The sequence below is a fragment of the Chinchilla lanigera genome, unplaced genomic scaffold (genome assembly GCF_000276665.1).
Source record: "Chinchilla lanigera isolate Chin_1 unplaced genomic scaffold, ChiLan1.0 scaffold00064, whole genome shotgun sequence".
NCBI lineage: Eukaryota > Metazoa > Chordata > Mammalia > Rodentia > Chinchillidae > Chinchilla > Chinchilla lanigera.
The window spans coordinates 1,056,350-1,079,985 of record NW_004955465.1 but is presented as its reverse complement, the minus strand read 5'-3'; the positions used below and the strand labels follow the sequence as shown (position 1 = coordinate 1,079,985).

Below are 23,636 nucleotides of genomic sequence, written 5' to 3'. Positions count from 1 at the left end.
AAACTATCTTGTAGATAACAATATGTAAAATAATAACCATTGATAATTTCCTACCACTTTGTCTGTAATTTGGTAAGGCCCCCCATTATTGTTATCCTTCTTTTACTCTTCAAAATAAAAAAATTTTTAAAATAAATAAATAAATAAATAAACTTTCAAAATTGATGGAGAAATGAGGTACTTCCATGACACAGAACACTTAAATTCATGACCACCAACCTAGTGCTCTAAAAGATTCTGAAGGATATTCTAGAAAGAGAGAATGAGGACTACAACTCTAAGGACCCCAACAGAATGAATCCATCAGGCAAGGCAAGTAATTAAACAGGGGTGGAGGGGTAGAACAGGAAAATAACATGACAAGGATAAGTAAACACATATCAGCTATAACCATCAATATAAATGGTCTTAATCCACCTATCAAAAGAAACAGACTGCCAGAATGGATCAAGAAACAAAATCCCACAATATGCTGCATACACAAAACACATTTAATTCAAATAGAAATTCAGACTGCAAATCAAAGGATGGAAAAGAATACTTCATACAACAGGAACCCAGAAAAAAAGCAATGGTAGCTATTCTACCTATTGACAAAGTGAACTTCGAGCCACGTACGATCACAGGAGACAAAAATCACTATATCCTTGTAAAGGGAAGAAACCAGAGGAAGAGATAACAATCATAAATATATACGCACCAAATACCAGCACACCTAACTATATAAAACAAATACTAATGGACATGAAAAATCAAATAAGCACTAATACAATTCTAACAGGGACTTCAATACCCACTATCACAAACAGATTAACTAGACCAAAAAAATCAATGAAGAAATATCAGAAGTGAAACAAATGTTTGAATAAATGGACTCAGTAGATATCTGCAGAGTATTCCCACACTTTCACCTCAGAGGCACATGGGACATTCTCCAAAACAGACCACATACTAGTTCATAGAACATGCTTAAGTAAATGCAAAGGAAATGAAATTATCCCACGGATATTATCAGACCATAGTGCAATGAAAAATGGAAATCAGTGACAAAAACATGGAATTTAAATAGAATCCTCCTGAACAACCAATGGGTGACAGATAAAATTGAAGATATTGAACAGTTTCTACAATTAAATGATTGATAATGCTGATACAACATACCAGAGAAACATACCAACAAAAACAGAATAAGCTCAAATAAATCTCAAATGTTGAACCTCAAGCTTCTAGAAAAAGAACACTAAATCGAGCCCAAAGCTCACAGAAGGGAAAAAAATTATAGAGATCAGAGCAGAAATTAATGCAAGGAGATCAAGAAATTAATACAAAGAATCAATCAATTGAAGAGTTTGTTCTTTGAAAGATTAAATAAAACTGACAAACTCTTCGTCAACCTACCAAAAAAAAGGGGAGAGACACAAATCCATACAATTAGGAATGAAATCTTAACAGATCCTGCTGAAGTTCACAAGATCATCAATACTTGCTTGAAGAACACGTATTCTAGTAAGATGGAAAACACAGAAGGGACGGAAAGATTCCTAGATACATATGAATTACCAAAGCTGAATCAAGGAGATATAAAAATTCTAAATAAACCAACAACAATCCATGAAATTGAAGATACAAGTAAAAACCTACCAACAAAGAAAAGTCCAGGCTCTTATGGAGTCACTTCTGAATTGTACAAGAAATTTAGTGAAGACCAGATGCCACTACTTCTCAAACTCTTTAATGAAACTGAAAGGGAAGCAATACTCCCAAATTCATTTCCGGAAGCAAGTATTACCGATACCGAAACCAGAGAAAGATCCAACCAAACACATGAACTACAGGCCATTCTACCTAATGAATATAATCACAAAAATCCTTAATAAGATACTGGTAAACAGAATGTAGCATCACCAAGTGGGATTTACCACAGGGATACAAAGATGGTTCAACATACACAAAATCAACAAACGTAATACAGCTTACAAACAGAGCCAAGGACAAAAATCATATGGTCAATTCAATAGATGCAGAAAAAGCACTTAATGAAGTCCAACACCCATAAAAACCCTACAGAAAATTGGACTAGATGATCTTATCTCAATCTGATAAAAGCCATTTATGACAAACAGCCAAAATCATACTAAATGAACAAAAATGGAAAGCTTTCACTCTAAAATCAAGAACAACACAAGATGTCCACTATTACCACTCTTAATATAGTTCTGGAAACATTAGTCAGAACAATTAGATAAGAGAAAGAAATAAAAGGAATAAGGAATAAGAAACAGAGGGAAACAGAGGATGAGAAAGAAATAGAAATTAAGTTATCATTATTTGCAGGTGACATGATACTCTACATAGCAGACCCCAAAAACTCCATCAAAAGAATTCTAGATTTAATAATCAAATTCAGTAGTGTAGCTGGATAGAAAGTCAACACTCAAAAATCAACAGCATTCCTGTACACAAATAACAGACTTACTGAGAGAGAAATCAGGGAAACTACACCTTTCACAATAGCATCCCCCCAAAAATGAAATACCTAGAATCTAATAAAGAAAGTAAAACACCCTTAGACTGAAAATTATACTACTCTGAAAAAGGAAATTGAGGAGGATATCAGAAAAAGGAAAGGATAGTAATATCCCTGTTCCAGAGTAGGAAGAACCAACATAGTGAAAATGGCCATACTCCCAAAATTATCATACAGATTTAATGCAATCCCAATCAAAACACCATTAGCATACCTCACAGATCTAACTCATGTGGAACCAGAAAAGTCCTAGAATAGCAAAGGCAATTTTGGGCAACAAAGGCAAGGCAAGAGACATCACAATCCTTGACTTAAATTATACTATAAAGCTACTGTGATAAAATCAGCATGGTACTGGCAAAAAAAACAGACCTGAGAATCAGTGGAACAGATTAGAAGAGCAGACACAACTACAAACACACTCAGCCACCTTATCTTTGACAAAGGAGCCCAAACACCTTCACTAGGAAAAAAGATAAGTCTCTTTAATAAATGATGATGGAAAAACTGGTTTTCCACATGCCAGAGATTAAAAGTTGACCCACATCTTTCACCATGCACTAACCTAAAATCAAAATCTAAGATATAAATATTAAAACAGAAACAATAAATCTGCTGAAAGATGTAACTCTGGAAGTAGACAAAGACTTTATGAACAAACAGACTGCATAGGAAATATCACGAATTAACTAGGATCTCATTAAAAAGCTTTTGCACAGCAAAAGAAACCACCAACAGAATGAAGCAATAACTCACAGTGTGACAAAGAAATTTTGCCAGCTGCTCCTCAAAGGACTAGTTATCTAGAATATATAAAGAACTCAAAAAAAAAATCAGATACTCCAAACTTAGAGACCCAATCCAAAAATGGGCAGATGAAGAAGTAGAATGGAAAAAAAAAAAAAGAAAGAAAGAAGAAGAATAGCAGCCAGGCATAGTGGTGCACGCCTGTAATCCCAGCACTGGGAGGGTGAGGCAGGAGGATCATTGGGAGTTGAGACCAGCCTGGGCTACAAAATGAGCTCAAGGCCAGCTGAACTGCATAGTGAGACCCTGTCTCAAAAAGACAAAAAAAACCCAAGTAGAATGGCAAATAAATATATGAAAAAAAATTCTCACCATCACTGGTCATTACAGATGCAAATTAAAACAATGCTGAGATTCCATCTCACTCCAGAAAGAATGACTATTATCATCCAACTGACTATTATCAACAACAAATGCTGGCAGGGTTGTGGGGGAAAAAGAACCCTTTTCCACTGTTGGTGGGAGTGTAGACTGATGCAACCACTGTGAAAATCAGTATGGAGATTCCTCAAAAAACTAGAACTAGAGGTTCCCATTCAACCCAGTTATTCCCCTTCTTGGTATCTTCCCAAAAGAAAAAGTCTCAAACCACTGCCATATATGGCTATTCATATACTGAAACCTAATTCGGAATGTGATGGCATTATGAGGTGAGGCCTTTGGGAGAACATAAGCACTCCACCCCCAGGACTGGGACCAGTACCCTTAGGAAAGACATCTAAAAGAGCTTTTTCACCTCATCCACCAACACCGGTGGCGTCTCTCATAAAGTGCAGAACTCTCACCAGAAGTTGAATCCACAGTCACCTTAATCCTGGGCTTCCCAGCCTCCAGAATTAAACAGTAAACCTATGCCGTTTATAATTTACCCAGTCTATGGATTTTGTTATAGCAGCCCAAACAAACTTAAACAAGAACCAAATGGAAATTCTGGAGCTGAAATAAGTATTTACTGATAACAGCAGATTGGTGATGGCAAAATGAGTACATGAACACAGCAAAGGACCCCATCTGAAGGATACAGAAAAAAATTGAGAAAAAAAAAACAGTGCCTTAAAACAACATCAAAAGCTCTAACATACAACACCAGGGAGCAAAAGAATGAGGTTAAAAAAAAAAAAAAAAGACAATAATAGCCCTAATTTTATAAAAGAGAAACATTTATAGACTCAAAAATTCTGCCATCTTTAATCAAGTTAAATACAAAGAAAACCACTGGCAGTCACAAATCACAACTGGCAAAAACAAAGAACATAAAATACTGAAAACAGAAAAATGAAGTATTGCTTTCGTAGGAATACTGATCTGAACTACTAATGACTTTTTATCAGTAAATATGAAGGCTACAACATAGTGGAATTAATCTTTAAATGGACTGAACAGAAAAATAACCAAAACCTAAGTGTAGTGTCTACAATCCCTGCACTTGGGAGGCCAAGGGAGGAAGGCAGCCAGTCTGAAGCCAGCCTGGGCTACACAGTGAGTTTAAGACCAGCCCTGTACTACACGGTGAGACTATCTCAAAAGGCAAAAACAAACAAAAAGCCAAAATACAAAACAAAACCCTCAAAAGCCTATTAATACTTGAAAATGTAATATTCAGAGAAAGTATCTTTTAAGAAAAATAAAACATCTTCATATACATGGAAAGTAGAACAAAACTGCCAGCACACCTGTACTAAGAAAACTGCTCTTAATTTTGTTAAAAGACTCTTTTCTTAAAGTAACTCTCTGATGCAAAACAGTAACATGTATTGTGCAGTTTATAACACATGTACATGTGATTCACAGGAAAACTACAGCAAAAAGGAAAGAAGGAGAGGACAAATACAGGTCTATAATGAAAATTTCAGAACACTGGAAAAAGAAATTGAAAACACCTGAAGATGGAACTGTCTCCCACATTCATGGACTGGCAGAACTAACACTGTCCAAAAGGCCATATTACCAGAAGTGATCTACAGGCTCAATGCAATCTCGACCAAAGTACCTTTGAAATTCTTTACAGAACTAGAAAAAACAATCTTTAAAACCATAAAATAGCAACTGAACCCTAAGCCAAAAGTGCAAGGCTAGAGGCACCACAACACCCAATTTCAATTTGTACTATAAAGATGTAGTAACAAAAACAGCATGGTACTGGCACAAAAACAGACACAGTGGCTAATGGAACAGAATGGTAGATACAGAAACTATCCCACACGACTCTAGCCATCTGATTCTGGACAAAGGAGCCAAAGATACGTCAGAAGAAATGATAACCTCTTTAACAAATGAAGGGTGCTGGGAAAACTGTATATCCACTTGTAGAAGACTGAAAATAAACCCCCTTTAGCCTGTACCAAATCAATTCAAAATCAATCAAACAAACCTGAAATTCTGGAACTGTTTAAAAAAAAAAAAAAAAAAAGACAGAGGGGAAACGTGAAATACTAGCAGCAAGAATCACAAATGGGACTTCATCAAAAAAGTTTCTGCACAGCAAGAGAAACAGGAGCAAAGAGACAGCCTGCAGAATGGGAGACTGCCTTTACCAGCTACTGTTTGTTTTTAAGATAGGGTCTCACTGTGTAGCCCAGGCTGGCCTCAAACTTATGGCGATCCTCCTGCCTCAGCCTCCCTAGTGCTAGAATTACAGGCATGCACCACTACACCCAAGTACCAGCTCTCTTCTGACAGAGATTAATTAATCTCTTCTGACAGAGATTAACATCAAAACTATATAAAAACCTCAAAAACTTGACACCAAACCAATCAAATAGCTAAATCAATAAATGGGGGCCGGGGATACAGTTCAGTGGCATAAGCACCTGCCTGGCAAGCACAAGGTCCTGAGTGTGATTATCAGTACGAAATAAATAAATAAATAAATGGGTGGGCAAATTAACTGAACAAATGGTTTCCAAAAACAAACAAAAAGGACAAATAGTCAATAGGTATATGAAAAACATCATTAGGGAAATGAAAATCAAAACTATAATACACTGAGATTCTATCTCACCCCAGTCAGAATGAATACAAGTCATTAAGAATACAACAAACAATAAATATTGGTGAGCATGAGAAGGAAAGAGAAACTTTACCATACTGCTGGTGGGAATGTAAATTAGTACAGCCATCATGGAATCAGTACGGAGGTTCCTCAAAAAAGTAAACCTAGAGCTATCATTTTATCCAGCTACACCATTCCCTGGTATAAACCTAACACAAACTCAGCATACTACAGGGCAGTGGTGGCAAATCTATGGCACCTGTGCTGCAGTGGGCTGCGTGTCATCATGGAAAGCTCCAAAAGGTTCACCATATGTACATATGTACATATACATAGGTAGCTCTACATAGCCATGTTTACTGTGGTATAATTCATAACAGCCACTGGGGCTGGGGATTTAGCTCAGAGGCAAAGCGCCTGCCTGGCAAGCGCAAGGTCGTGAGTTCGGTTCCCGGTACCAGAGAAAAACCAAAAAAAAAAAAAACCACCAAAATAAAATTCATAACAGCCAGGATACAGAGACCTATCAAAGGATGAGTGGATAAAGAAAATGTAGTACACAAATATATAAACAACAGGAGTATTATTTATCCTCAAGAACAAAATTCTGTCATGTGCAAGAAAAGAGATCTGGATACCATGTTTAGCAAATTAAGCCACACTCAGAAACACAGATACAGTATGTTCGCCTTAATATGTGGAACATAACAAAGGTGACAAGAAAGTAGAGGAGGGTCTATTATCAGAACAGAGGAAGGTAGTAAGAGGGAGGGATCAGGGTGCAAAGGCAGACAATGGAGGCACAGAAACAAGCAAAATATAGTAGTATACACATTGAAATCTCCCCCTCAAAGAGGTTTAAAAAGTAATTTTAAAATGTTCTGAAGCAAATGAAAATGCAATGAGAAAACTGATATAACATTCAATATAATATAATGATGTAAAACCAGTAATTTAAGCTTATACCTTAAAAAACTGGAGAACTAAAGATAATCTAAACCTAGAGCAACCAGAAGTAATAAACATCAGAGCAAGAATCAATGAAGTTAAAGTCAGATGTGCTCTGTATGCCCTTATTCTGGGAGGCTGAAGCAGAATGGTCAAGTAAGAGCCCAGCCTGGGCAACTTAGTAACTTAGCAAGATCCTGTCTCAAGAACAAGGCAGGCTGGGGAGTGTCAGGGATGTAGCTAGTACAAAGGCTCTGGGTTTAATCCCCAGTACTATAAGAAAAAAAAAAATCAAAATCAAAGAGAGGAAAATAGATCAACAAAATTTATCCAACAAAATGCAACAAAAACTTAACAAAACTAAAAGCTGACTATCTATCTTTAACAACATCAATACTGACCCTACAGGTATTAAAAGGCTGTTAGCATGTTCCTGCCAGCTTGAGCCACTGGCAGTACATGCACAGCCATTCCGCTGGGCAGCATGCACCACTGGATGGGATAGTCATTCCTATACCACCAGCAGTTCAGAGCCACTCTGTAGCAAGATATGAGTTACACTCCAGTCGTAAACAGCATAAACATCATGACAACTCTATGCACACAAATTTAATAATACAGATGAAATGAACTAATTTCTTGAAATACATAATTTACTAAAACACACACAAGGAAAAATAATCTCAAGATACCTTTTAAAGAAATTGAATCAATAATCTCCAGTAATTCCCAAAAAGGAAAACATAAGAACCAGATGTTTTTCCTAAATTACTCCAAGGCCAGCATTACCCTAATAAGTGATTATAGGAATGTTTCAAGAAAAACGTTAACATGCAAAAAAGCCAATTGCTTTCCTGTATACAAGTAATGAATTGAAAAATATAAGTATCATTTAGCACTAACATAAAAGGCACTATACACACTTATAAATCCAACAAAAAACATACAAAATTCAAATGACTAAGAATTACAAGATTTTGATTATAAAAAATGAATAGCTGATAAATGGAGAGAGTCCACTTTCATGACAGGAAAACTTTATACTGTTAAGATGCCAGTTTATTCCAACTTGACCTTCAGAGTCAACATAATTCCAGGCAAAAGCCCAGGAAGTTATTTTCTATGTATCAATAAACTGTCTCTAAAGTGTACATAGAAAACCAAAAGACCCAGAATAGGTAATATAGTACTGAAGAGTACTTTAAGACTGCTGAACTTTAAGACATACTATAAAGGTACAATATCAAGACAGCATGCTACTGGCAAAGAACACACACACAGCAATGGGACAGAACAAAGCCCAGAAAGAGATCCACAAAAATATGGTCAATTGATCCCTAACAGATGAGCAGAAGTAATTCGGGGAGAAAGGAGTCTTTCCAGAAGAGGTGCTGGACTACAACTACTACTTGCAAAGAGTGGAACCCAGACACAGACTACATCTTTTCAGAAGAAATAACTCAAAATGGATCACAGACCTCAATGTAAAATACCTAGAAGAAAATTCAGATCACCTCAAGTTCAATAATAACATTTTAGATATAAAAGCTAGAACTATGAAAAATGGTTAGATGGGCCTCATTAAAATTAAAAACTTCTGTTCTTCAAGAGACATTGTTAAGAGAACAATAAGACAAGTCACGCACTAGGAGAAAATACGGTACTTGCAAAAATATATCTGATAAAGGACTTGTATTCAAAATAAGAATTAAAAATGTTACAATAAGAAAATTTTTAAAAATCAACTGAAAAGTAGGTCAAAGAGTCATGGTGCAGCTCAGAGTGATTAAAATGTCAAAGACTGAACAGATACTTTGTATTAGTCACCTTTCCACTACTGGGACACAATACCTGATGCAACTTAAAGGAAGAGACAGTTTGCTCGGGGGTTCAGCCCATGCTCAGCTGGCTCCAATGTGGAGACATCAAGGAAGAAGGGCGAGGCAGAACAAAGCTGCTTAGTTCATGGTGGCTGGCAAGCAGACTAGGGGAAGACTGCCAGCGAGGAAGGGGTAAGGGACCAGACCCCAAGGTCTGATCTGCATGGCTCACTCAGAAACACCTAGAAACCTGCTCCACTAGTCCCTTGGTGGATCCCAAAGCCAATAAAGATGAAAACTCATCACCCTAATCACCACACACTTCACCAAAGTTGATCTGCAACTGGCAAATAAACAGATGAAAAGACACTAAACATGTCATTAGAGAGACGCAAATTAAAACAGTAAGATAACACTATAAACCTATCACACCATGGCTAAAATCCAAAAATCTGACACACCAATTGCTGGTGAGGACCTGGAGCAACAAGAATTCTCATTCACTGCTGGTGGGACTGTAAAATGGCACGGCCACTTTGGAAGACAATATAGCAGATTGTTTCAAAACTAGTCACAGTCTTATGATTCAACCCACCGATCATGCTTTTAGGCATTTACTCAAATGAACTGAAAACTTTATGTGTGCACACAAAAGCCTGCACACAATTGCTTATGGCAGCTCTACTCTTAACTGACAAAAACACAAAGCGACTGGGTTGTCCTCAAAAAGTGGTTAAACTGTGAGATGCCCATAAAATGGGATATTATGTAGAGATAAGAAACGAGTTATCAAGCTATAAAAAGACATAGATAGATCTTCAACACACACTGCTATAAAAAGACACTTATAGGGGCTGGGATTTAGCTCAGCGGCACAGCGCCTGCCTGGCAAGTGCAAGGTCGTGAGTTCGGTTCCCGGTACCGGAAAAAAAAAACAAAACACAAAAAATGAAAAAAAAAAAAAAAAGGACATTTATAGATCTTCAACGCACATTGCTAAGTGGAGAGGTCAGTCTTAAACATTTACATACTACTTGGTTTCATTTATATGTCATTTTGGAAAAAGAAAATCTATAAGGAGGAAGAATGATTCGGTGGTTAGCACAAGTTAGAAAGGAAGGAAAGATTAATGAAGAACAAAAAAGAGAAGACTGAGGACTGATCAATTCTTTTGTATGTTGAGTATCATGGTGGTTACAGAGTCCATGCATCTGTCAAAAGAACTGTACAAACAAAAGAAGTGAATTTTAGCATATATAAGTTTTTAAAACTTTTAAAAGGAAATGCAGAAACTGGGGGGCATGTATAGCTGATCATGCACTGAGCCACAGTTCAATCTCCAGCATCAAACAAGCGAAAATGTGCTAACAAAAACTGCGATGTTTGAATAGGTACTTCAAGAAAACACATACAGGGCTAGGGATATAGCTCAGTGGCATAAGCGCCTGCTTGGCAAGCGCAAGGTCATGAGTTTGATCCCTAGTACCGCAAAAAAAAAAAAAACTTAACAAAAGGAAACACATACACAATAAAGAGAAACATTCAAAATACTAGTCCTTACCAGTAATCAAAGAAATTCTCCTTAAAATGGACAAACCGTTCTTCACTCCATGTATGCTAAGGAAAATAATCACTGATACATGCAAAGGCAAGCATGAGAACATTCGATGCAGTGCTGTTTATGTTACTTACAAACTGGAACCTACATGTGCAACGAAATGTAATAAACAACCATATATACACACATTAAAATTATGTGGCATTTTTGCCTCCACCTAAGAAAGGACTCAGGCCCTGGCCAATCTGCAAACTCCGTGACTGGAGGAAGGATGGCCCTGCAACTGAGAGGCCATCACACTTCAGACAAGCGCTGCTAGAATCCTCAAAGCCACAACGCAAATCTATGTGATCATTCCAGCGCTGCTATAAAAATACTACTTAACAACAGGAAAAGATGTAACACAGAAGTAACAGAGGAAAATGTGTATTATAAAACACTTAACTTCACTCTTCATCTTTCTGGGAACTGTAAACTGCTTTCCAAACAGGTTAACATGACTCTTTTGAGTGACATAATGCCATCTTTGGCAGTTTCTAAGGACTGGTGATCTAGAAATATTTTGTTCTATAGGATTAGGGTAGCTTCTAATTTACAAGGTAATTCATTTAATCAGTATCTTATTTGCAACCCAAGACAACTGTTACAAATGTGATTTCTTAACAGCGTTTGTGAACTTCAGAAATAAAAATAATTCCAAACTATACTAAACATTTACGGTACAGTAAACATTTGTCTAATGGGCATAATGGTCACCTAAAAAAATCCCTGCCTGAAGTTTAATTTTAAAATTGCAATTTTTCAATGACCTCTTCATGTAAGAAGTTACTCAAACTACCAGAGGGACATTTTTTAATATGTTTAATTTTTAGAGGGACATTACTGAGTATGTTTTTAAAAACTTATTTCTGCCTAATGGCACAGTGTATATATAATGAAACAAATTTAAGAGCACTGGTGCTAAGTACGATAGGAAGATACATGGGTGAATGTATATCTATGTATTTCTAAAGAAATAAGGACACTTGGCTATAACAAGTTATCAATCTACAATATTTACTGTATATACAAGCACATACACATGCTAACACACAGCCATCTTTTTCTTCAAATGGGAGAACAAATTGAAACTTCTTTCAATTATTAAAAGTGAACCGCCAGGGGGTGGAGATGTGGCTCAGTGGTAGAGTTCTTGCTTAGCATGCACAAGGCCCTGGGCTTGATTCCCAGCACCACCACCACCAAAAAAAAAGTGAACTGCCATTAAAAGTCAATGCCATCAGTGCCTGCCTAGCAAGCACAAGGTCCTGAGTTTGATTCCTGATACCCCCCCAAAAAAGTCAGTGCCAGCCTGGGCAACTCAAGGGGACCTTGTGTCAATCAATCAATCAATCAATCAGGCTGGGGATACAGCTCAGTGGTACAGTGCTTGCCCTGAGTTCAATTCCCAGTACCATCCAACAAACAAAACCAAAAAAATGAAAAAAGAAAAACTTTAAATAAGCAAATAAAAAGGCAAGAGAAGTGTTGCGTTTTTTTAAAAAAAATAAATGACCTAGTAATCAAAGAAGATCCAACACATATTCCTCGTTGAAGTCTTCAAAAACAAATGTTCAGACTGGGTATGGTGGCACACGCCTGTAATCCCAGCACTCAGAAGGCTGAGGCAGGAGGACTGCCATGAGTTCAAGGCCAGCCTGAGTTACATGGCAAGACCCTGTCTCAAAAACACACCCATATGTTCAAATGGGACAAATGCTAACAATTACCACACAAGAAAATTTTCCTGAAATAAAGACTTAAACATACTATTTAAGATTATACCTGAAGGTAAACGAAATAAACAGGAAAAGACCTTGACAACGTTTTGTGTCCAAGTCTAGAAGCCCCTAAGAAAATGTTGAGCTAAAGATTTTATATACTATCAAATCTTCAAATAATTTGGGTCACAAATAGTTTAAAGTAGAAAAAGACTTAAGGAATGTTATTCCTATGAGCTCTACAATACAAATTTTAGCACAGGACCAAAACCCTACAAGAATCTCTAATGAGGAGTATTGAACATAATTTAACTTGGAACATGAAATGATGAGAATAAACCGTAATGTACATAAACGTTAAGCACTTTTATAATACAGATATAAGACAATTAGCAAAATGGATAGGAAAGAATTTACAGACAAAGGAGTAACTTGCTGATACACCCAATCACCTGACCAGATCTAAAATGCATCATGCCAAGTGGGAAGGAGAGGGGGGAAAAAGTCAGACACAAAAAGTTACACTTACACAACGGCCGGGGATATCGCTCAGCAGCACAGCGCCTGCCTGGCAAGTACAAGGTCCTGAGTTTGATTCCCAGTACCAAAAAAAAAATCCAAAAATAAACATCAAAAAAAACCATTTACATAACATTCTGGTTTCAAGAAACCCAATCAGTGGTTTCTCAGAGTCAGGAGTGGAAGAAGGGTTGAAAAAAAAAAGAAGCAACAGCAGGGAACCTGGCGAGGTAAGAGAACTGCTCTGTACTGTGCGGTGATTATGGTGGTTACGGCGTCTGCGGTTATCATTCTGTGGATCTGTGAACATGCTAGTGCACAAAAAAAGGTGCATTTTACTGCAAGTAAACCAATAAATTTCTAAGGGTCAAAACAGTAGATGCGGGGAGAGGGTCAAGAAAGGCAGGAAAGATTACTAAATTCACACTGGTCTTAAAAAGAGTATCCTTAAAAAGGAGCAGAGTATAGGTAAGAGTATAAAGTTAACTCTCTAAATGTAAGAATACACTAACCCTTCAAAAAAGAACAAAGAAAACAGACCTTATCATAAAAATAGATTTAAGCCACAAAAATGTTTAAAGTTTCCTTTCACTTTTGTCTCCACCCACCCATTTTGCCCTAAAGAGAAGCAACTAATGTATGAATTTCTTGTGACATCTGTCCAGAGTTTGACTTTTCAAAGGAAAATAAATAATGACAGGATGAGCCAGGAACTAATAAAAATGGTTATCTGAGGAAAAGAAGACAGATAAACATCAACCTCCTGTAAAGCACCTTCTTATATACTTTTAATTCTGAAACAATGAAAATGTTTTATATAATTAAACCCCCGAAAGAACAGCAATCACTAACAGTAGAATGCAAATTTAAATAACTGAAACTAACAAGGTAGAAAGTCAGTGTCAGAGAAAATAACTACTTCAAATGACTTTAAAGCGCAGTATGTTCACTATCCAACCCTAGTAGATTGTCTAGACTATAATGCAAAGGAATCATACATTATTAAATACAGTACCCTTATTATTAATACTGCAAATTTAATTTAGAAATGTGTATATTCTAGGATAAAGTAAGTATCATTGGAAACAAAGATATTCAGGGTAAGAAAAAAGACGTGTAAGTGTAAATATTAGAGAACTTAAGTAAAACTGATTTGGAAACTACCATTTACTTTGAAATCCATTAAAAAGGAATAGGATACAATGATGAATGGACAGATTTGTAGTAAGGCAAATACAGCAGAATCTTACCCTAAAATTGAGGTGGCAAGTCATGGATACTCACTCTACCAAGTCTAAAACTGCTTAGATGCTACATTAAATCCCAAAGAGAAACACTGGGATGAAGCTTGACTCTTACTTGATCTGTTCTTCCACCCAGCCACAAATACTGCTCTGCAAAACACGTACCCAAACTGCCAAACTATCCAGGAGAAGTCAGAAGTCTAGGGCCAACAGGCATTTCTGCTTAATCTGGAATGTTTCTTCTCACTAAAAAAGGAGCTCCACAGCAGGCAAAAAGCACACATTCCCCGTATCTGAGATAAATGAAAACAAACGAGCTGTTTTGCCTCTGAAGAACCAAAACATGCTGCTTTAAGTGACTTACTCATTATGGCAAAGTTAGTTCACCTTAATATATTGAAAGATTACAGTAACCTCCAAAATATTGTTAAAAGGGGCTTTTCTCTCTGAACTTTTAATCAAACTCATATTAAAACACAAGTAAGGGCTGGGGATTTAGCTCAGCGGCACAGCGCCTGCCTGGCAAGCGTGAAGTTGTGAGCTCGATTCCCGGTACCGGAAAAAAACCAAAAAAATAAAATAAAATAAAAGTATTAGTAATGGTATGTATGATTTTTGAAGTATCTCATGTGGATTTGAAAACGTACATATTAAACCAATATTGAAAGCTGAACAGAAAACAGACTGAAAGAACATATTCCAAAATGTCAACTGTAGTGAATCTGGATAGTAGGATTATAGATACTTTCAAAACGATGTTTTTTTTCTACCTCACAGGACTTACTTGACCCTGTCTTTGCATTGAATATGCATTAAAAACTACTACAATTGTTGGATATAAACTAATGCATAGCTTGAGAGGTGTGATTTGAGGTTTAGCTATAGCTGAAAATAACCAACTCGAGAATAATTTGAGAAATACGACGGTTATGTATCTCTAGGTTACTTTTCCCACATTAACTATGTACACTACTAAATAACTCTTTTTCCCTCCACCACAAAAATACAGCTCCCATCATCCTTCCTTGGTGGTTTCAAAATGCAGGTAAGGATGTATCCAAAATCCAAGATTCACTTTGTTCATTCCATAAATACTAAGTACTCATTATGATTTGTGTCTGGATGCCGCCCCAAAGCCTCATGGGTCATGGGGGTGGGCTTTTCAGAGGCAGCTAAATTGAGTTTGTGACTGGCTCATTGTCCAGTGCAGGGATTGGGGGTGTGAGTACTACACAGACCCTAGGGTGGGTAGCCTGTATACAATATAAGGGAGGAAAAGAGGCTTGTTCCTCCCTCTTTTGCTCTTGCTGCTTTGCTGTCTTCCATTGCCATGAACTGCTGCCCCCGTGCCACACCACCCTGCCTTAGAGCCAGCTGATTATGGACTGAAACCTCCACGAACTGTGAGCTAAATAAACCTTTCCCCCTTTAACTTTGCATGTCAGGTACTTTGTCTCAGCAAGGAAAGGAAAGTAACTAAGACAGTACCTAAAGTCTGTACTACTCATAGCACTAAGGGTATACAGAAAAGGTTTTATCTACCCACACCTCTGTTTACTCAATAAACACATTTACCTAACACCTATTTCATACCTGGCATCAATCTACACACTGTGGATACAGAAGTGAACAAAATAGACCCAAAATCCTCTTATATAGCCTTGTTTCAATTAAGTTGTTTTTCACTTCTATATCCTACAACCTAGCATCTTTAGCAACTCCACCTCAGGAATCCCTCTAGATCTCTTAAATATAAAAACAGCAATACATCAATTTCTCCACTATCTGAGCCTATCAGCTCCTTGACCATTTCATTTCTTCGTTGTCCAGCCTAAAGTACAGCAATCCACTTAAATATTCTCTTACCAGTAACCTCAACTACCGTGCTTGTTCCCCAACTCACCTAACTCATAATATCCCCCATATCGTGTCAATCATACAAGTAATTTTTCTCTCTAGGCAGTTAAGTACATAGACAAAAATGACATTACTGTGTAAACTGCTGCGGTGGTTAAGCTTGATCATGTCAACCTGACTGGCTTGGGTGCTGCACAGGAGACTGGTACAGCACACTTTTGGATGTGTCCAGGTGGGTCACAGAGTCAAGAGCAGTGATATTTAAGGTACAATCAAATTCTACACTGCCTATTTATATTTTAGACCCACACAGTCCACCCCTTGAGACAAAGGAATTCGCCTCCCTTGCTTCCAATCTTCCCTAGGACTCACTAGTGATTTCCTTTCCTCAGCTTAATACACATGACAGGTCTCTCACACCCAAATATAAAGTGGAATAATCTTTCTGGACGTAATTTGGTCACATAAATCATGCTCCTCAAAAATGGGCAAACCCTTTTCTCTGATCTAACATTTCTATTTGAAGGAATCTTTCCTAAGGAAATAAAAACAAATTTCATGAATAAGGAATATTACAAATAATGAAGGAGATAGAAAGAACCTAAATAACAAGGATAATAGCTACAGATATACCTTAATGTTCTTTCACACACTGTATCACAAAGACAAAACCAAAACATAAAGATATTCAAAGCTGTAATCTCAGAGGAAAATGCTCTGAGATTACAAGAAATAGAAATAATAAGTATACATAATAATAAACATGATACACAGATCTGTAAGAATAATTATGCTTAAGATTTAAATTTGTATATAAAATCTAGAAGGAAACAAAGAGTATTATACAAACTTACGGACAGTTCTCTTTCTCACACTTTTTCTATAGTTTTCTAATCGTCAAACTGGCAGTGTATCATTTTTCTAAATGAATTATGAATGTCTGTTTCCCCAATAGCAATACAACTATTTCTGGCAGATTATCCCAACCACAACATACCTTCCTCTATCTCTTAAACACCACAGCACCTGCTTTAAGGAAAGTGCTATCACAAAGACTAACAGCTTCTTAAACAACAAACCAGCACACACATGGCAGCCCTCTTCTGAGTTCATTTCCTTGGCTTCAGGAACTATACTTTCTGTGCTCTGTACTTTCTGCGATCTGCTTTCTAACTCTCCAAACAGAATCTTCAGCTAGATTCCCTCTTCTATATATTCTTTAAATGTGGTGCTTGTTTCCATCCTTAGCCTCTTCTTTCTTTACACTACAATTCTAATCAATGACTTCAAAAGCTTATATTCTGGTGGGTCCAAAATCCACCTTTAGCTCTGCTCTCTCTGCTAAGTCCCATTTACATATTTTGGTCAACACCTTGCTATTAATCATCTGAACATCCCAGTGTGAGTCAAATATTGCACATCGTCTTCAGCTTTACCTCCATATTTTCTCCTCTGTTTAGTCGCATCATTCTCTATGAAATCATCTAAGCCAGAAACCTGCGAATCATCCTGAACTCTCTCTCATCAGCTGTTCCTGCCAATTCTACTTCCTAATCAAGTTTTAATGTCCTAAGCTTATGACAGTTATGTAGGTTTAATGTCTTACATACAGTCATGCACCACATAACAACATTGCAGGTCAACAACAGACAACATTTATAACGTATATTGCCTAGTGATGTCATAGCTAACTCAGTTTGTCCAAGTACACTCCAGGATGTTTATACAATGACAAAATTACCTAACAACCCATTTCTCAGTATCTCAGTCATTTCATTAAGCGATGCATGACTGTAGTTCATTAATAACCTCACTAACTCCATTATACAGATTTAACCCTCACTAGCCCAACTGGTCTTGGCATCTGTCTCACATCCATTTTCCATAATAATCTCAAAAGCAGCCTATCTAAAATGTAAAACCAGCAACATTATTTCCTTGCTTACTATCAGTACCTGCAAGATAAAAAGTAAAAGCTGTTAACATTAAAAGTCCCTCCATGATCATTTACACACACACTCCTCATACAACCCTCATGCTGTGGCTCCCAGCAGCAGCAGCAGGGACCACAAGTGTGTTGTGAACCACACAGCAGCATCCAGGATCCTGAGTTCAGCGTACAGCAGGCCCTCAAGGTAGGTGCGTTATGATTTATATTCAGCCCTATGAGAGTGGCATTATTATTTTCTTTTATAAATGAGACTTGGAATTTGTCTAAAAGAACCAAATCACAGAACTAGTGAGTGGCACAGCCAAGACTGAAATCTCTGCCACATTATTCAACAAAAGTAACCCATCAGTTTTTACAACAGGTATTTTTCTTTCAAGTTACCTATTATCTCAGTTAAGGATAACCAAGAAACTAGGCTAAGGAAGGTCAATGGACACTGAAGGACAGGAAAGCCTGAGACTTCAATCGAACTACTCCTCTTCTGTTCTACTGTACGCGTGCTTGCTATGAAGCCTTCCCGGGTTACCAACCCACCTTCTAACAGATTTGGTCGCTTCTTTCCCCATACCATTTGTCTAGTTTGTTCATGTCTATTACTATACATCTTATATGCAATTTCATTATTTATTTACATGTTCCTTTCCCTTCTTCACGACGGTACAGACACTGTTTCAGCCACGTCTGCAGCCCTGCCTCCACCATTTTCAATCCCAAGTCTTATCACAATAACTGGAACATAAAAGGTAATCAACAAATAAAATCGCCTCCTGTTTTTGTTTGAATCATGACCCATCCCCAGGCAATAGCCTTAAAACCTAACTCACACCCCAGCCCCTACTCTCTCCAGTCACCTTTCACACTGCCATTCCACACTGCATCCCGAGTCCCCACTCAGTACCGTCTAATGCAGACAGTCGATCAATTCCCTCCTCAAGACTCAAAGCTCCGCACTACCTACAATATTCTGCCTTAGGACTATCACCAAGGATCTCTAGCACTAATTCCATTCTTACCTCTAGAAACCCTTCCTTATAATGCCTCCAATCCAGTAACACTGAACTGCACACCTCTGCCAAAGCACATAGCTCCACTCTGCCCATGACACTATTCCGGTCATTTATCTCAGTCCTAAATATTCTTCTCAACAAAGCCTCTCAAATTTGTATTCATTTTATAAGGCCTATCAAAATAGCACTTCCTTTATAAATCTGTTTATTGCTCTCTCTTCAGTTCTTCTATATATGGTCTCAATTTTAAAGCATTTAGTATACAATGTCTTAATCTAGAGTTATTTGGATATGCCTGCTCCCTGCCCCCTAGCTTCCAAATACTAAATTTGATATCACTCAATGTATTTACTGAATTTCTAATAAATGTCAGGTCCCGTACTAGAAACTATACTGTGAACATGCCAGACATGAAGTAATTTTTCTTCCAGTCAAATGCTGACAATACAATGTGTTCAACAAATATTTGTTAAATTAATAAATTCAGTGCTTTCTCTTTGTTCCCACTTTTTACCTGTGAGGTTCCCTTTGCTGCTTACAATCAACTGAAACTAGAAGGAGCTTTTGTAGTCTTTAATTTAAAGGAAGGTGGGAAAAGAGGTCTCTTTTCCTGTGCACCCCCCCTAATTAATCTAGAAAGTGAAGAAACACAGAAAGAACACTCTGAAAGAGTACATTTCCATCAGGAGAATAATTAAGGAATAGAACAGAAAAGACTCAGTTACATGCCAGTTCTTCCTGAATCACTGTCAGAGTGGCATCAATATTTTGTTTGAAGAGTTTAAAAATATGCTTGTAATGAATTATAATTCTAAAAATTTTCAAATAAAAAATTTATTCTCTCACTTTTAGAATTAACTGTCTTCACTGCTTCTATTAGTATGCATAATTTAAAACCTGAATGAAACTCCTGAACTCAAAGTGCACTTGTAAGAAACAAATCTTTTCAGAAACTCATCCACTAAGCACTGATCACTGACAATAACAGGTGATACACATCCTTAAATATATCTCCCATAGCCACATACATAAGCTGATTTAATTTTCTGTTAGAAATTTTTAGAAATTTATTTTTAAATTAAGAGAATTTTTGACAGGCTGATTAATTAAGCTGATTTTGCTGAATACACACAGAAAATATGCTTAGTTTAAATGAAAATCTAATGCAGAAAGTGTTGGCAGGGGGCAGTACTGGGGATTGAACCCAGGACCTTCACATTGAGCTATACCCCAAACCCCTTTCTTAATTTTTTTAAAACAGGGTCTTGCTAAGTGGCTAAACTGCCAAGGCTGCCCTCAACTTTGAGATTCTCCTGCATCAGGCTCTCAGAGTACTGGGATTACAAGAAGGCACACCCACACCTGACTTCTTTCATCCAATGAAACAAACCTCATTCAAACTTTATCTTGTAGGTAATAAAGAAATACAAGTAAGACCTATCACAGTTCTATTCCTAATTGTCCGTAAGACGACTTAGAAATAATGTGTCACAGAACAGTCTTTTCAAGTGCATACTATATAATATCCATTTTCTGGTTTTTTCATTCTTCTAAAAAAGGCAATTCAACTCAATTCTTGCCATCTCACAAGCAAACCTGTTGTTGATAACAATTTTTCTGAAAAATTAAGATCTGTCCTACTCTTGGATAAACATACTATTTAAAAGAAAATTCAATTTTAAATCAAGCATAATGAACTCGCAAACGGACATACATCAATACAAAGAAAAGGTGATTAACAGCTGCTCATTCTGGTCCATTCTTTATAAAGATGCTGGGAATTTAAGGAAGAATTGTTATATCCTTTGTTATATACTGCAGTACGTCTCCAGAAAAACACTGCTTGGCCAAAATTCGCAGTATGAGTTGTTTCTTCTTCATAAACGTATTGTTCTTCCCTTCGAGCACACTGGGTTGGCCTCGAACTTACTTAAGTTTATGAGAGAAATAAAATCTGACCAAAGAAATGTCTTCTTCAAGAATATATAGGATAGACACGGCTCCTTTTCAGTTCACATATTCATTCATTGAAAACTAGCTATAAATTAAGCACTAGAGTTACAAAAATGTACAACAATCCCTACCACTGAATTTGTACAGTCATATACCAGCAAGTAGACAACAAAAACAATATTAATGTTGTAATTAGTCTACTTAAAATGTCATAAAAACCACACAACGTTATTCTGAGGAAGAGAGGGTATCACAAAAAGGAACCCCTAAACTTGAAAATCAATTCTTAAGAGCCAGGTATGGTGGTGCACCCCTATAATCCCAGGACTGGAAGACTGAGGCAGAAGGATCTGGGCTACATAAGTTCAAGGCCAGCCTGAACTACACAGCGAGACCCTGTCTCAAAACAAAACAAAACAAAACAAAACAGGATTCTTAGCCTGGCAAACGGAAAGAGAGGCAAAAAAAGTAAATATGAGGAGGAAGGACATGCATACAGAACTACAAACATGAGCCAACATGTGTGCCCAGAGAAGGGTGAATAGTACCTTACAGGTGAAGGCCAGGAAGGAATTAGAAATTCTTCAACATGGAACCTTTATTTCTTTCTTAAATTTTTTTCTTCTTTTCACCGCTGGGGACTGACCCCAGGGCATCAAGCACAATAGGCAAGTGCTCTGTGACTGAGCTACACATCCTCCTCCCCTTCATCTGTAAACTTCTAAACCACATCCTAACCCCTGGGATCTCTTCTAATCAATGGCGCACAAATAAACATTTCCCAAGCAAAACCTAAAATTCCAACCCCAGCCCCCTGTAAAAATACCTACAAGCCATCTAGGCTTTGGTTAACTAGCTTTCAGAAGATTTCACTTCTCAGAATTCAGAAAACAGGCAGTGTAAGAAAAGTCACGGAAAATGAATCACTGTCCTTCTATTGTTTAATCCCAACTGTGTTTTAATAATAAACATAACAAAAAAGGGAACTCAGGCTTTAGCTTCAACTAGCATTTAAGCAAAATCAGATCTAATCTGCTCTACTAGCGTATTCAAATTCCACTTTCCCACATAACAAAATTCCCAAGATTCTAATTTTCTAATTACATCATAATGGAATCAAAACATTATAAATCAAAACAAAATTAATTACCCGAAAAAAGCAAATGATTTTTTTCCACTAAAACTTACACTTACCCATCTCTTCCCTTACTGACAATTTTTACTTCAAAATAGTAAATCCCACATGCTGCTGGTATCGGATGCGTGGCACGAACTGACGCTGCATCTTTTGGGGTTTTACCATGACCTGCGTGTGAAATAGGAAGAAAAATAATCAAACGAGATATTCAAATGAGAATCTTAACAAACAAGTGAGGAACAAATCAAGTTTCTAGAATGATTTAATTTCTGCTCCCAATAACACAGGTAATTGAAGACTCAATCCACTATTCATCACCTCAATCCAATAAGCAAAATAGCCCCACTGAGCCACAGAATTCTTCACCCCATTGCTAGTTTTAGAAACGTTTCAGAATCTCAACACCCAGGGCTGGGGATTTAGCTCAGCAGCACAGAGCCTGCCTGGCAAGCACAAGGTCGTGAGTTTGATTCCCGGGTACTGGAAGAAAAACAAAAACAAAGAATCTCAACACCCTGAACATAATAGCCTTTCAGGAGAATTAAAAGTATGGTAGGATAGACTATATCTTTAAGGCAAAAAAGGGCCAGATATGAGAAACATGAGCAAAGGACCTTTGGTTTATCAGATCTAAATTTTCATGTAATTTATAAAATCCCTATTCTTGAAAAATGACCTACTTTTAAAACCAGAGATATCAGGGCTGAGGATTTAGCTCAGCGGCAAAAGCGCCTGCCTGGCAAGCGCAAGGTCGTGAGTTCGGTTCCCGGTACTGGAGAAAAACCAAAAAAATAAATAAATAAATAAAACCAGAGATATCTGTATCATAGCATACTAAGTGAAATTTTAAACTGGACTGAATCTAAAAAACAGTTCTTAAGAATTTATAATTTTGTTCTATGAGATACCACTGATTCTACAGAAAAGTGGATTCATAAAAATTCTTTGATCAATAACAACCTATTAGCTGGACATGATAGCACATGTCTGTTAATTCCAGCTACAGGAGGTTGACTGTGAGCTCAAGTCTAGCTTGAGGAACTTAGCGAGACCCTATCTCAGAATAAAATCTTTAAAAAGGGCTAGGACTAGGAGTGCGGTAAAGCCCTTGCCTAGTGTGAGGCCCTGGGTTCAACCCTCAGCAAACCCCACCCCCCACCAAAAAAAGAGAAAAGAAAAGCCCAAACCTATTAAGAAACATATCATGATATTGTTTTTTTTCTTTTTAATAGAAGAAAGGAACTAACTTCCTGCCATTTCTGACATTTTAGGAAATCTGTTAGATAATGATTTCTAAATTCTTTAAACTAGTTATTACTCAATTATAATCCCAGAAAGCTTCCTTCACTCACAATCAGCTCCCTTAAGCCTTGCCCAAGATATGAATTACCTTTCTGAAAGCTAGCATATCAACAAAATCAAATGAGCAAGAGAAAGTATGTCCATAAGACTGAAGAAAACAGAAGCTAAAGTACCATGTCAGAAAGAACTTAGGGTGAGACAAATCTCCATCATCCTCAAAAGGTCTATGACAAACAATATTCAGGTATTCTAG

General features: G+C 37.1%; 1 protein-coding gene across 1 annotated transcript in view; it reads right to left on the bottom strand.

Moving 5' to 3' along the window:
• Window positions 1-23,636, bottom strand: part of Ranbp9 (RAN binding protein 9) — a gene marked incomplete at its 5' end in the record, with an annotated part of 80,176 nt that overhangs the window by 42,839 nt on the left and 13,701 nt on the right. The window contains 1 exon segment of the mRNA XM_005398797.2: window positions 22,138-22,249. Coding sequence (XP_005398854.2) covers window positions 22,138-22,249 — 112 coding nt within the window.